Source organism: Oratosquilla oratoria, chromosome 41 (genome assembly GCF_046742065.1).
Source record: "Oratosquilla oratoria isolate Oo_2021 chromosome 41, ASM4674206v1, whole genome shotgun sequence".
Classification (NCBI taxonomy): domain Eukaryota; kingdom Metazoa; phylum Arthropoda; class Malacostraca; order Stomatopoda; family Squillidae; genus Oratosquilla; species Oratosquilla oratoria.
This window is the reverse complement of record NC_134817.1, coordinates 8,343,026-8,356,741: the sequence shown is the minus strand read 5'-3', so window position 1 is coordinate 8,356,741 and position 13,716 is coordinate 8,343,026. Positions and strand designations below refer to the sequence as shown.

General features: G+C 43.4%; 1 protein-coding gene across 4 annotated transcripts in view; it reads left to right on the top strand.

The window, feature by feature from the left end:
• The window catches only part of LOC143020942 (uncharacterized), a 137,806-nt gene extending 128,697 nt beyond the window's left edge, over positions 1-9,109 (top strand). For all 4 annotated transcript variants that reach the window (XM_076177934.1, XM_076177933.1, XM_076177931.1 and 1 more), the window contains 5 exons: positions 11-244; positions 3,349-3,481; positions 7,070-7,154; positions 8,557-8,629; positions 8,733-9,109. In XM_076177934.1, the coding sequence (XP_076034049.1) occupies positions 11-244; positions 3,349-3,481; positions 7,070-7,154; positions 8,557-8,629; positions 8,733-8,851 (644 nt within the window). In that variant the 3' untranslated portion in view covers positions 8,852-9,109. The remainder of the gene's footprint in view (positions 1-10; positions 245-3,348; positions 3,482-7,069; positions 7,155-8,556; positions 8,630-8,732) is intronic.
• Positions 9,110-13,716: the final 4,607 nt, after the last annotated feature.

The window sequence follows — 13,716 nt, the reverse complement described above, 5'->3', positions numbered from 1 at the left end:
TGTCATCCAGGTCTTGATACCCTTGAAGGCCCGCCAGGTGGCGACAAGCTGGTCGACAACGACGTGTGGTTCGGGAAGAAGAAGAAATCGAAGCTGGACGCTGGTGACGAGACGTCAGAGAATGACGACGAAGACGACGACGAAGACGACAGTGATATCGACGGGGATGACGAAGTTACCTTCCTCAAGAAACAAAGACAAGCCATTAGCGATGATGAGGAGAAAGTAAAAAGTTCTAAAAAGAGTAAGAATTATCATTATATTTTTTTTACGAAGACTTTTCGGTAGTAAAGGTGTTCTCGACTACTCTGAATAAGATAACGATTAAATAGACTATAATTCTTGGCTTATACACAGTTCCCATATTCAAAATTGTTTTGTGCGTTAGGCGATATAAACTGCATACATGAATACTAATCAAGATAACGATCAGGGGCCTAAGCTTATTAAACGAGAAAAAGTGCCGAGATTAGTTTGTGAACCCGGATCGGCTCCTATAAGTTTAGTGTTAATGAGAAAACTACAGTAAATCGTTATGACGACGTTTTTTCTTATACCAGAATTTTTACCTTTTACCTTTGCCTTTTACCTTTTACCTTTTACCTTTTACCTTTGCCTTTTACCTTTTACCTTTGTAAGAAAGAGAGGACTGGGAATCGGGAACGGGAAAGGAAGGGGAAGGAAGAAAGTGGGACAGAGGAGGGAAAAAGGGAAGAGAGAGGGGAACTGGGGGGGAGTATTTTGTCAGCAATAACTAGAGCTCCTATTCTTAGGGGCAATATCTCACCGAAGAGGTAAGTTGATAGAGGTGGTAAAGAAGGCATTCATAACAGGTGGCAGGACAAAGGGATGGTAGAAGTTAAAAGGCATCAGCATTCATTTTTAAGTGATTACGTTTCCGGGATGTTGAGACGTATCTAAAGTAGGTAGTTTAGCCACCTCCAACCAAAGGGAGATAAGAACATGCTTTCGCGCCAGATTATGTAACGTTTTTCTGAGCTTGGCTCATCTGACAGAACGCACTATAACCACGCCCCAGCAGACGGGTATTGCGCAATGGTTTACTTCATTACATATATATTATGAAATACATTTATAACATACATATTATGAAACATATTTATAATATACATTATAACATACATTAATGATAACACACAACACATCATATTCACGTAAGGCGTGCCTTAAAAATACAAACAGGAGACTTTATTCACACAGGGGCGTGACACAGCACATCCACAGAATTCTATTCACGCTAAAGACGTGACACTGGAAATTACTTTAGAAGGTGAATATAGCATAGAAAAACATACAAATATACAAACGTACATTATATTCCAATGGTAGAAATCAGAGTGGAACCAACAGGAAGCTCAAATATTTTTGGTCGTAACTGTCTGTACAGATATGCTGCTCTGGTGTTCCCATTAAAGGGCCATAAAAGGGTCGGTGTCACACTGTCCGGCGGAGCCGTTGCGGCTTGTTGTTGTCTATAGCGAATTCTCTTTCAGGAATCATTAGACTCGAAAGGTTAGGTTAGGATACTTAACCAGGGAGGGATGGTGGTCGTTATATCAAGTTGTGGCTGCTGTCGCGAGGAGATTTTTATTAAGACAATTGAACTTGCAAACATCATCTGGGCACAACCGGTTTCGCGAACGGTCCCCGCCGAATCAGGTGGCACTTTCTCTTGTATTCTGGCTGCCACCAGGGTATCTCAGTCTTCCCCTCCGTGGCCAAAGGATTAAGTGACAAGTGATTATGGTTTGTAGTTTTTGCACAGTATCAATACACCTCTCAGATGTAGCTGAAATAGGTTATACACACAAACGCAAACATACACACCACGCACGCACACACACACACACACACACACACACACACACACACACATATATATATATATATATATTACGCAGTCAAAATTTTAGAAACTCTGTATAGTGTATTGACTGGATGTTTGATGCAGCCATCATTCAAGGGACTGAGTTTACATCCCAACGCGCCTTGGTGGGAGAATCGGAAAAGCGCGTTTCGCATCTTCGCAAAATAATAATGATAATAATAATAATTAATAATTAATAATAATAATAATAATAATAATAATAATAATAATAATAATAATAATAATAATGATAATAATGATAATAATGATAATAATAATAATAATAATTAATAATAATAATAATAATCAATAATAATGATGATAATAATAATAATAATTAATAATAATAAATAGATAAAAAAAAAAAAAAAATAGAAAATAATCCCCTGCCACCTAGGCCCTAAAAGAGTCTCGACTTGTATGGGAAGCCCCACCATTCCTTTACATCGGCCCTGGTGGCGGATGGGTCTTCAGGTAAGTTTCGTGCCGGGTTTTGATGTGGTAAGGTGCCGCGCCACTCCTTCCGCGGGGAAAGAGGTGGGCGAAGGTGTGCTCCAAGGGGCGGGGGACAGTGCGGTGGTGGAAAGGACCACTCAGTGGTTCTTCCCCCGACAATACTTGGCAGCTTCTCACTCGCCACTCATTAAGCCTAAGTACTTTACGTAGAATCTTCAGGAATTAGTTCAACTCCAAGTTAAGTATTTTTGTAGCTCCCACGGCTCAGTCGGTAAGGCGTTGTTCTGCCATTGAGCGAGACCTCGGTTCGAACCCCGGAGCGACTGTCGGAAATTATTTGATCGATAGTCTCTGCTACTAGTTATTTACTTCATATTAATGCATATGTACAGTATGTATATATTCATGTATGCATATGTATGGAAGTATCTATGTATGTTTTGCATATATATATATATATGTATATATATATATATATATATATATATATATATATATATATATATATATATATATATGACACACAAGAACCCACAGTCGGAGAAAGAATAAACTTCGAATAAAGAAGAATCCTATATTTCGGCTATCAACTGTAGCCCTCTTCAGGAAAGTACCTAAGTACTGTGGGTTCCTGTGTGTCATTTACAAATGTGCTACTACATTTCTGTTTAGAAATATATATATATATATATATATATATATATATATATATATATATATATATATATATATATATATGAACATTTTTAGAAGCTCCGCCATGGGATACGAACCCTGACCCGTGCGTCGAAAATCACGAGGCCAAGACGCTAGCAACCATGCTACATGGTGATGGTTCAAAAGGACTGTACTAGTCCCCGACGCACGGGTCAGGGTTCGTATCCCATGGCGGAGCTTCTAAAAATGTTCAATCTGTCTTAAACATACCCATATATATATATATGTGTGTGTGTGTATGTATGCATGTATGTATAATGTGTCTAAGTCAGGATGATTTATTGCAGGGGTGAAGGATTCCCACCGTCGATCGGGGCGTCGAGGAGACAAGAGCGAGAAGGGCACCAGCATCAAGGTCGTGGGCCGAAAGGGGCGAGCCTTCCTCAGAATCCCCCGAAATACTGGAATCTTCGTGGCCAGGTAGGCAGATTCTTCTACTGTAAGTATTTTCACGTCACCACTGTGTTACTATCGGTACTCAGGTCTTATTAGTACTCTGGTACCCTTTTTACCATTGTACTATTAGTGTTCCTGTGCCTGTAGTACTGTGGTATTCTTAGTAATTTAGTTCTTTCCCAAAGCCCAGTTAATCAAAAACCCCTAAAAAATATCCATTATGTAGTTTTCTTTTGAAGTGTCATTAGTGCTTAAGAACAGTTTACCTGTTTCAATGCACTCTATTTGAGATCTAAGTTCTCCAACTTCCATATTAATCTTTTGTGCTGCCGTACCTTACCAAGCGGCTTCTCCTAACAATCTACTCAATCTTCCCTCTCGTGCAACACATCAACAATTCTTAGCTGAAATATTACCAGGCTGATTACACAATATCTTTCTTTTCTGAATCCAAGTTGATTGTCAAGTAAGATTACTTCCTCCTCCAAGTTATTCATTCATCTATCTTAAAAAAAAAAAAAAAAAAAGGATATTGGGCTGATGAAGGACACCTGTCTTTAATTCAACGGGATCGCCTTGTTTCCTTACTTGTACATTGGTACCACAATAACGGATATCGAATTCAATTACTATTCTTTTTCCAGAGAAAACGCAATCAGTTGATTTGGTTGATCCACTAATTGATTTTCACACTCTTTTAACATTCAGTAGCAAATGACCACTCGTGTCGTCTGGATATTCAGAGATGTTCTCAAATTAAAACAATGATCTAAGAATTTATTAATGAAGTTTAATCCAAGTAGGTATAACATTATGCAAATAGGCAGAGGCGATACTGAGTAGGACTACAAATTGTTTAGGAAAACTTTAACCAAAGATGAAAATTAAAAGGATCTTGGTGTACTTATCATTAACGAGCTTAAAACTTCCAAACATTAAATATTTGCTTCAGAGAAAGTAAATGAGATAGCGGGATTGCTAGTGTTATAAAAAATTAATTTGTCAGCCGGTAATCATGTAAATCGGAGGTACGCCCACATTCTGAAGACACTTTTTCTGTGTAGTTCCCAGATCTCATTAGAGAGAGTATTAGATTAGAAAAATTGGAGCGCCGAGCCATAAACAATCATACTAAATAAAAAAAAAACTATGAATACCGCTTGAAACTTTTGAGCCTGCTGTCTCAAGAGAGATATACAGAGAGAGAGAGAGGGAGAGGGAGAGAGAGACAGACAGACAGACAGACACAGAGAGAGAAAGAGAGAGAGAGAGACAGACACAGAGACAGAGACAGAGTGAGAAAGACAGACAAATAGACACACACACACACACTCTCTCTCTCATTCTCTCTCTCTCTCTTTCTCTTACTGTCTCTCTTTCTGTTTCTTTTTGTCTCTCTGTCTGTCTCTCTTTTTGTCTCTCTGTCTCTGTCTCTCTTTCCGTCTATCTGTCTCTCTGGCTCTCTGTCCCTCTCATTGTCTCTCTGTCTATTTCTCATTCTCTTTATCTCTGTCTCTTTCTATCTCCCTTTCTGTATCTCTTTCTGTCTATCTCTGTCTCTGTCTTTTTATCTCTCTGTCTTTGTTTCTATTCCTGTCTCTCTCTGTCTCTCTTTTTCTGTCTCTCTGTCCCTCTCATTGTCTCTATCTCTCTATTTCTTGTTCTCTTTCTGTATCTCTCTCTTTCTGTCTCTCTGTCTCTGTCTCTTTATCTCTTTCTGCCTCTGTTTTTATTCCTGTCTCTGTCGTTCTTTCTGTCTCTCTGTCTCCCTCCCTGTCTTTCTTTCCGTCTATTTCTCGTTCTCTTTCTCTATCTCTTTCTGTCTCTCTCCCTTTCTGTATCTCTTTCTGTTTCTCTTTCTCTGTCTCTTTATCCCTCTCTCTTTCTGTCTCTGTTTCTATTCTTGTCTCTGTCGTTCTTTCTGTCTCTCAGTCTCTCTTTCTGTCTCTCTCCCTTTCTGTTTCTCTTTCTCTGTCTCTTTATCCCTCTCTCTTTCTGTCTCTGTTTCTATTCTTGTCTCTGTCGTTCTTTCTGTCTCTCAGTCTCTCTTTCTGTCTCTGTCTCTCTTTTTCTGTCTCTCTGTCTCTCTTTTTCTGTCTCTCTGTCTCCCTTTCTGTCTCTCTGGCTCTCTTTCTGTCCCTCTCATTGTCTCTCTTTGTCTCTGTCTCTCTATTTCTCGTTCTCTTTCTCTATCTCTGTCTTCCTCTGTTTCTATTCCTGTCTCTTTCTGTCGTTCTTTCTGTCTCCCTGTCTTCTTGTCTCTCTCTATCTCTCTCTTTTTGTCTTTTTCTCCTCCCTCTTTCTGTCTCTCTTTGTTTCTTTTGTTTTCTCTCTCTGTCTCTTTCTGCCTCATTCTGCCTCTCTCTCCGTCTCTTTGTTTTTCTCTTTCTATCTCTCTCTTTCGATCTCCTTTTTCTGTTTCTTTCTCTCTCTCTCTTTCTCTATCATCTATTTGTCTCTCTCTTTGTCTATCTCTCTGTCTTTCTGTATCTTTCTGTTCTCTCTCTCTATCTCTGTCTCTCTCTCTCTGTCTGTCTCTCTCTCTCTTTCTCTCTATCTATCTCTCTCGGGGCAACTTGGTACAAGGCTTTAACACTTTCAGGAAATTGACAACATCAAAGCTAAAAATATTTTCACACTAAGTACTGACCAAACGACAAATAATGGCATCAAGCGGTCAGGACGTAGCTTTAAACATGAAAATAAGTAGAAACAAAGTTTCCAACTATATCGTCAGCGAGTGAAATAAACTTTCAGCCGAGGTAGTTGAATGTAATATAGTTTGAAGTTCTAAAACTCAATTGGATGAGCATCTGATCCCATGGTCCCTTTCCCTGTTCCACCCGCCCTCCCTTTCTCCATCTCCTACCCTCAGGGTCCCTCTACTTTTCCCTCCCTCTCTGATCCTCTCCCCTCTTCTAACCTCATTACCTTTCTTTCTCTTCCACCCTCCCTTCCTCTTTCCCTCTTCCACCGTCTCTGGCTCTCTCTCTCTCTCTCACCTCTTCTCCTTTTCTATTTATCCGTCTACCAGTCTGTCTATCTACCTAAGTGTCGTACGCTCATTTGCCTGCTGTCACGTTATCTCTTTATATATTCATTAATCTATCATTCCCATTCTTCCCACTTCTCCCACCCTCTCTGGTTTTCTCCCTTTCCCAATCCTCTCTCTCCACACCTATACCTTTCTTTCCTAACCTCTCTGCCCCTATTTTCACTACTTTCTCCACACATCTTCTTAACTATTCTCCCTCTAACACACTCCCTGCCTCTCTCATCATCTCTCCCTCTCTCTCCCTTTCCCACCTCTCTCTCACCCTACCTACCTATCTACCTCCCCCACCCTCCCTTCCTCCACCCTTCCCTCTACCGCTCCCAGACCGAAAACTGTCACAGATAAGTATGTAGTGCCTTCGGTATCGATCTAGGACCGTAAGACTTCTTCTTTGGTCAAGCATCGCAAAAGAGTAACTAGGCTGCACCAAGATAACTGCTGGTGGGGAGGCGTTTGCTGTGTGTCTGGCACCACTTTTTTATCTACTGGGGGACCATCGACAACCTCAGGGGTGGCAGTGTCATAGTTCAAATGTTGGTTCCGTTTTCTTCTTGCAGAGATACATGGCGTCTGCACACGGGAAGACGATACTACGTCCCCATCACGCGGAAGCTGCTCATTAACCTTGGCTTTGTGAGACAGGTGAGTTCGTGTGAGTCCTTGACTTCTGCATTACCGCGGAGCACAGTGTCACGGAGTGGCAACCGGGAGAGGAGAAAATTCTAAAAATTGAGGATGGCAAATTTTGCCTAAGTCAAGAATCGACTCTTCTAATCCCCAAATCCCTATCGCACTCCGTGTCCAGGTTCTTTTAAAAGAGAGAGGTGATATTTTTTGGTTTTATTTACATTGTAAATAAATATTTAAAACTTACCCCTCTTTTAACCCATTCAACTCATGTCAGCCGCTTGTGGTGTAGATACGAAAAACCGGATATGATAGACCTCGCGCCGGCCCGTACATCCGAATATCATCTGATGCGGCTTGACCGCGCGAGGACTGTGACGTCATATTTTTCTGGTGTTTGATAAAACATTTTGGTGTTTTATATATTTTTTTTTTACCAAATGAAAAGACTTCTTGTCATCGGAGTTTAAAGAGTTAAAGAACCTGGACATGGAGTGCAGTAGGGCTGGGGATTAGAACAGTCGTTTCTTGACTTAGGCTAAATTTGCCATCCTCCATTTTAAATTTTCTCCCTTCCCATCGCCACTCCGTGACAACAGTCACCAGACGATTTCCTTATGCAGCAGAAGGTCCCTCGATCCTGGCTGGGACTGATCTACAAAGCCGCGATCGTGACGTGTGAAAGCGTCCGGTAGACGCCCACGGTTACTTTAGAAGACGACGTCGTGTCGTGGACGGCGCACGACTAAAAGTCAGTACGTGTGAAAGGAGTCTTAGCTGCCGCGAGACGACGAAGAACAAGAAACCAGTGAGATTTTATGCAATTGCTCAAGTGCACTGATAGGTATAAAACCTAGAATGGTCTAAAGCCAAGTTAGCACGGCAAAAACGCGCACGCTTGCACGCGCGTTTAACAATTATGCGCGATGAGTGCCATGCGGAATGTCTGAAGAAGGGAGGTACAGTAATAGTGGACTGGCTGGCGAGGTTGTTTAATGTCTAAGGGAAGGTAGAGTGCCATAGGACCGGCGGAGTGCCTGTATAGTTCCGCTTTACAAGGGACAAAGGGAAAAATGTGAGTGTAGTAGCTTCAGAGGGATCAGATTGTTGAGTGTAGTTTAGAAGGGTTTCAATTAAGAGGATTAGGAGCGGAACAGAGGGAGTAATTGGTGAGGAACAATGTGGATTTAGGAAAGGTAGGGGTTGCGTGAATCAGATTTTTGTGGTAAGGCAGATATGTGAGAAAACTTTACGAAAAACTAAAGATACTTTTTGGGCCTTTATGGATTTGGAAAAGGCTTATAACATGGTAGACAGGAAGGTACTGTGGGAAGTATTGCTGTAAAACAGTTAAGAACTATGTATAGACAAGACAATATTTACCAGACACACTAAATTTGGTCTTTTCCCTCTGCAGGTCATGTACGGAAGCCTGACGGAGGAACAATCCAGAACAGTCCTCCTGAACGGCAAATGGAAGAAAGCAGCAGGTAATACCTCTCACTTCGCCATGTTGCTTGCATTCACTGAAGTACAGTTGTCACCATTGACCCGAGGACACTACTGACGTCACTCCCCATTTGTTGTTTTCAGGCTACTTCCTCGATATGTATGAGCGAGATACAGAGGAACCTGTAACCTCCATCATCACAACCAGCCGGACCATCTTCGAGCAGCTTATGGCTCAGCTAGACGACAGGATTAAAGACTAAACGGTTTCCCGAAACCAAAATAGAGATTAGGATACGCAAATCAATTTCATTTACACAAATAGATATAACAAACCCAAGTCCATATTAATTAATCATCAGTACAAGCTGAAATTGTTGTAAAGTTAAGCATAAGTTAAGTAATTATTGTTATTTTTTTTTAGAATGCTCATTCAATAGAGATCGGATCTGGCAGCTACGAAATCACCCGAGGCACGAGGAGGAGTTTTGGTGGTTTAGAATAAATGACATCCTAATAATGCCAATGTTTCCTTATCCGATATTTTGCAAAAATAGAAAAAAACAAAAACAAATGAAAGTAGAAATAGAAAAAAAAAAAATAGATATGCAAATATGGCTAAGCTATTTCTCGGTATAGACTACGTTTCTATAGGTGTATATTCATCATCTGTATGTGCCTGTATGCTCAAAACACCTGTGTGTGTGCGTGCGCTCGCGCCTGGCTGACTTACAGGACGGGGGAAGTACTGTATGAAGGTGATTTCCATGTATATATTATAAACAGATTGTGGTAAGTTGTTATTGTACGAAAGAAAACGATTCTAACAATTGGAGCTAAAATTGCATTAAACCCCTCACTAGGATAAGACCTTTACATTTTTTATCCCGACTCACGTCACAACTTTTTATACCGATTTAGGAAAGACAATATGGGAAAAGGATTAGAATTCACGCCCCCTCCCCCAACAAGCTAACTTTTTTTTTCTCCAAGCTCATTACAGTTTTATTCTTCAATGATTTTTCTGTCTTGCATAGTCTCAGATGAGAAGTTGGTTCTTTTCTTTGAACGGCGTGGGGAGGATTTGGGAGAAAGGAAAGAATTGGTTAAAAGTAGTTACGTGGTGAGTTAGTGAAAGTTGGGTTTCGTTGTGCGATGCGGTAGGATAACTTGAAGGAGTAGAGCATCTATGCGATGAGTCCTCATGTGGTGTTCATGGAATCGTTTGATGGGGTTATTGGTGCTAGAGTTAACACAAATATGGTAGAGTTGGTGGAAGGAAATTGAGCCCGGGTTATTTCATTGGGCCAACTAACCTCTTTTGTATAAAAATGGGGGACTTGTCTTTGAATTCCGACTTCCATCTAAAATTTGTGTTGATGCTGGCTACTACTAAAATGACTTTGGTGTATATATACGAACTCTACGATAGGTTGGCAAAGGTTGCATTTTACTTATCAATAGTACCACATAAATTTGGTCGTGCCTCTCCATTGCAGCCCTAATGACTTTGTGGTGCATATATACGAGCTCTACGATAGGTCAGCAAAGGTTGCATTTTACTTATCAATAGTACCACATAAATTTGGTCGTGCCTCTCCATTGCAGCCCGAGTTTTAACGAGGTTTTGCTAGCTCCTACCACAAGCTGGGCTTAAGATATAGCACCAAGTTCAGTAAAGCTGCATAAGGTCCATTTTTGCCCGAAAATGGTGCTCTTGCGCCAACTCCTCCCATAGACAGAACCTGGGACACTTAGCCCCTTCCATACGGTGCCGCATACGTAGGCGTCATGAGGAGCAAATGGATACGCGAGGCTGCCATATCGGCGTCTTGATTATATTTATTGTAGTTGCCCCTGCGTAATGACATTCTCTCTAAACTAGTGGTTCCCAAACTTTTTTCTGTCATTTCCCCCTGCACCCATGTCAACTATCCAGATTTCCCCCTTCATGTGTAGCAGGGAAAGAGTAGTTGAAATACACTGTGACTATTTACTAATTTATATTACAAATGTACAAATATACTGATAAACAGGCATTCTCTCTCTCTCCCTCTCTCTCAGACACGAGAAAATCCATCAGAGATTTTTTTTAGTTAGTAGGTAGTTTAATTATTTCCCCCTGGAAGCTTCAAATTTCCCCCCAGGAGGAAATTTCCCCCAGTTTGGGAACCACTGCTCTAAACTGTCTCCATCACATTTTCTATGGTTATCAATATTCACGGGTGAAAGAGAGAACGATCGATATAAGCGGTGACTATACTTTATGATGCAAGTATTATTACGACACTCTCTGCCTCTGGAGTAAGTTTGGGCCAAATCGGAGACATGACGGTTTTTTGAGGGTCATTTTGGCCACTTATCACGATAAGGTCACCACCTCAGCTACAGGTCGAGGGCCACCAGGGCTCTTGCGGATCACACTTAGATACTGCTCAGGCTAAAAGTACGGGCGCCAACAGGCGGAAATGAGAGGGGAAAATTACACAAACAAATTTGGCTGGTCGCCGCAATCTCGCCCTTGGGTCCATGTTCCCCACGTCTACCTCGCTTTGCCCTGTGGACGACTCTCTCCCTCTGGAGTAAGTTTGGGCCAAATCGGAGACATGACGGTTTTTGGCCAAATCCTTTGGTAATTTTGAGGGTCATTTTGGCCACTTGTCCCGATGGGGTCACCACCTCAGCTACAGGTCGAGGGCCACCAGGGCTCTTGCGGATCGCACTTAGATACTGCTCAGGCTAAAAATACGGCTCCAACAGGCGGAAATGAGAGGGGAAAATTACACAAACACAAACAAATTTGGCTGGTCGCCACAACCTCGCCCTTGGGTCCACGTTTCCCACGACTACCTCGCTGTGCCCTGTGGACGACTCTCTCCCTCTGGAGTAAGTTTGGGCCAAATCGGAGACATGACGGTTTTTGTCCAAATCCTTTGGTAATTTTGAGGGTCATTTTGGCCACTTGTCCCGATGGGGTAACCACCTCAGCTACAGGTCGAGGGCCACCAGGGCTCTTGCGGATCGCACTTAGATACTGCTCAGGCTAAAAGTACAGGCGCCAACAGGCGGAAATGAGAGGGGAAAATTACACAAACACAAACAAATTTGGCTGGTCGCCACAACCTCGCCCTTGGGTCCATGTTCCCCACGTCTACCTCGCTGTGCCCTGTGGACGACTCTCTCCCTCTGGAGTAAGTTTGGGTCAAATCGGAGACATGACGGTTTATGTCCAAATCCGTGGTAATTTTGAGTGTCATTTTGGCCACTTGTCCCGATGGGGTAACCACCTCAGCTACAGGTCGAGGGCCACCAGGGCTCTTGCGGATCGCACTCAGATATTGCTCAGGCTAAAAGTACGGGCGCCAACAGGCGGAAATGAGAGGGGAAAATTACACACAAATTTGGCTGGTCGCCACAACCTCGCCCTTGGGTCCAGGTTCCCCACGTCTACCTCACTGTGCCCTGTGGAAAACTCTCTCCCTCTGGAGTAAGTTTGGGCCAAATCGGAGACATGACGGTTTATGTCCAAATCCGTGGGTTAACCCCTTTGGTAATTTTGAGGGTCATTTTGGCCACTTGTCCCGATGGGGTCACCACCTCAGCTACAGGTCGAGGGCCACCAGGGCTCTTGCGGATCGCACTTAGATACTGCTCAGGCTAAAAATACGGGCGCCAACAGGCGGAAATGAGAGGGGAAAATTACACACAAACAAATTTGGCTGGCCGCCACAACCTCGCCCTTGGGTCCAGGTTCCCAACGTCTACCTCGCTGTGCCCTGTGGACGATTCTCTCCTTCTGGAGTAAGTTTGGGCCAAATTGGAGACATGACTGTTTTTGTCCAAATCCGTGTCCAAATCCTTTGGTAATTTTAAGGGTCATTTTGGCCACTTGTCCCGATGGGGTAACCACCTCAGCTACAGGTCGAGGGCCACCAGGGCTCTTGCGGATCGCACTTAGATACTGCTCAGGCTAAAAGTACGGGCGCCAACAGGCGGAAATGAGAGGGGAAAATTACACAAACAAATTTGGCTGGTCGCCACAACCTCGCCCTTGGGTCCAGGTTCCCCACGTCTACCTCGCTGTGCCCTGTGGACGACTCTCTCCCTCTGGAGTAAGTTTGGGCCAAATCGGAGACATGACGGTTTTTGTCCAAATCCCTTTGGTAATTTTGAGGGTCATTTTGGCCACTTGTCCCGATGGGGTCACCACCTCAGCTACAGGTCGAGGGCCACCAGGGCTCTTGCGGATCGCACTTAGATACTGCTCAGGCTAAAAGTACGGGCGCCAACAGGCGGAAATGAGAGGGGAAAATTACACACAAATTTGGCTGGTCGCCACATCCTCGCCCTTGGGTCCATGTTCCTCACGTCTACCTCGCTGTGCCCTGTGGACGACTCTCTCCCTCTGGAGTAAGTTTGGGCCAAATTGGAGACATGACAGTTTTTGTCCAAATCCGTGGGCCCTCTTTGGTAATTTTGAGGGTCATTTTGGTCACTTGCCCCGATTGGGTCACCACCTCAGCTACAGGTCGAGGGCCACCAGGGCTCTTGCGGATCGCACTTAGATACTGCTCAGGCTAAAAGTACGGGCGCCAACAGGCGGAAATGAGAGGGGAAAATTACACACAAATTTGGCTGGTCGCCACAACCTCGCCCTTGGGTCCAGGTTCCCCACGTCTACCTCACTGTGCCCTGTGGACGACTCTCTCCCTCTGAAGTAAGTTTGGGCCAAATCGGAGACATGACGGTTTATGTCCAAATCCTTTGGTAATTTTGAGGGTCATTTTGGCCACTTGTCCCTATTGGGTCACCACCTCAGCTACAGGTCGAGGGCCACCAGGGCTCTTGCGGATCGCACTTAGATACTGCTCAGGCTAAAAGTATGGGCGTCAACAGGCGGAAATGAGAGGGGAAAATTACACACAAATTTGTATGGTCTCCACAACCTCGCCCTTGGGTCCATGTTCCCCACGTCTACCTCGCTGTGCCCTGTGGACGACTCTCTCCCTCTGGAGTAAGTTTGGATGGCTCTGACGGCCACACCCTTGGTCTCAGGATTCCGCGGTCTACGGTGATGTGGACCGTGTCCCACTGTGTACTTGTGGCGCAAGTTTGGAGGAAATCGCTG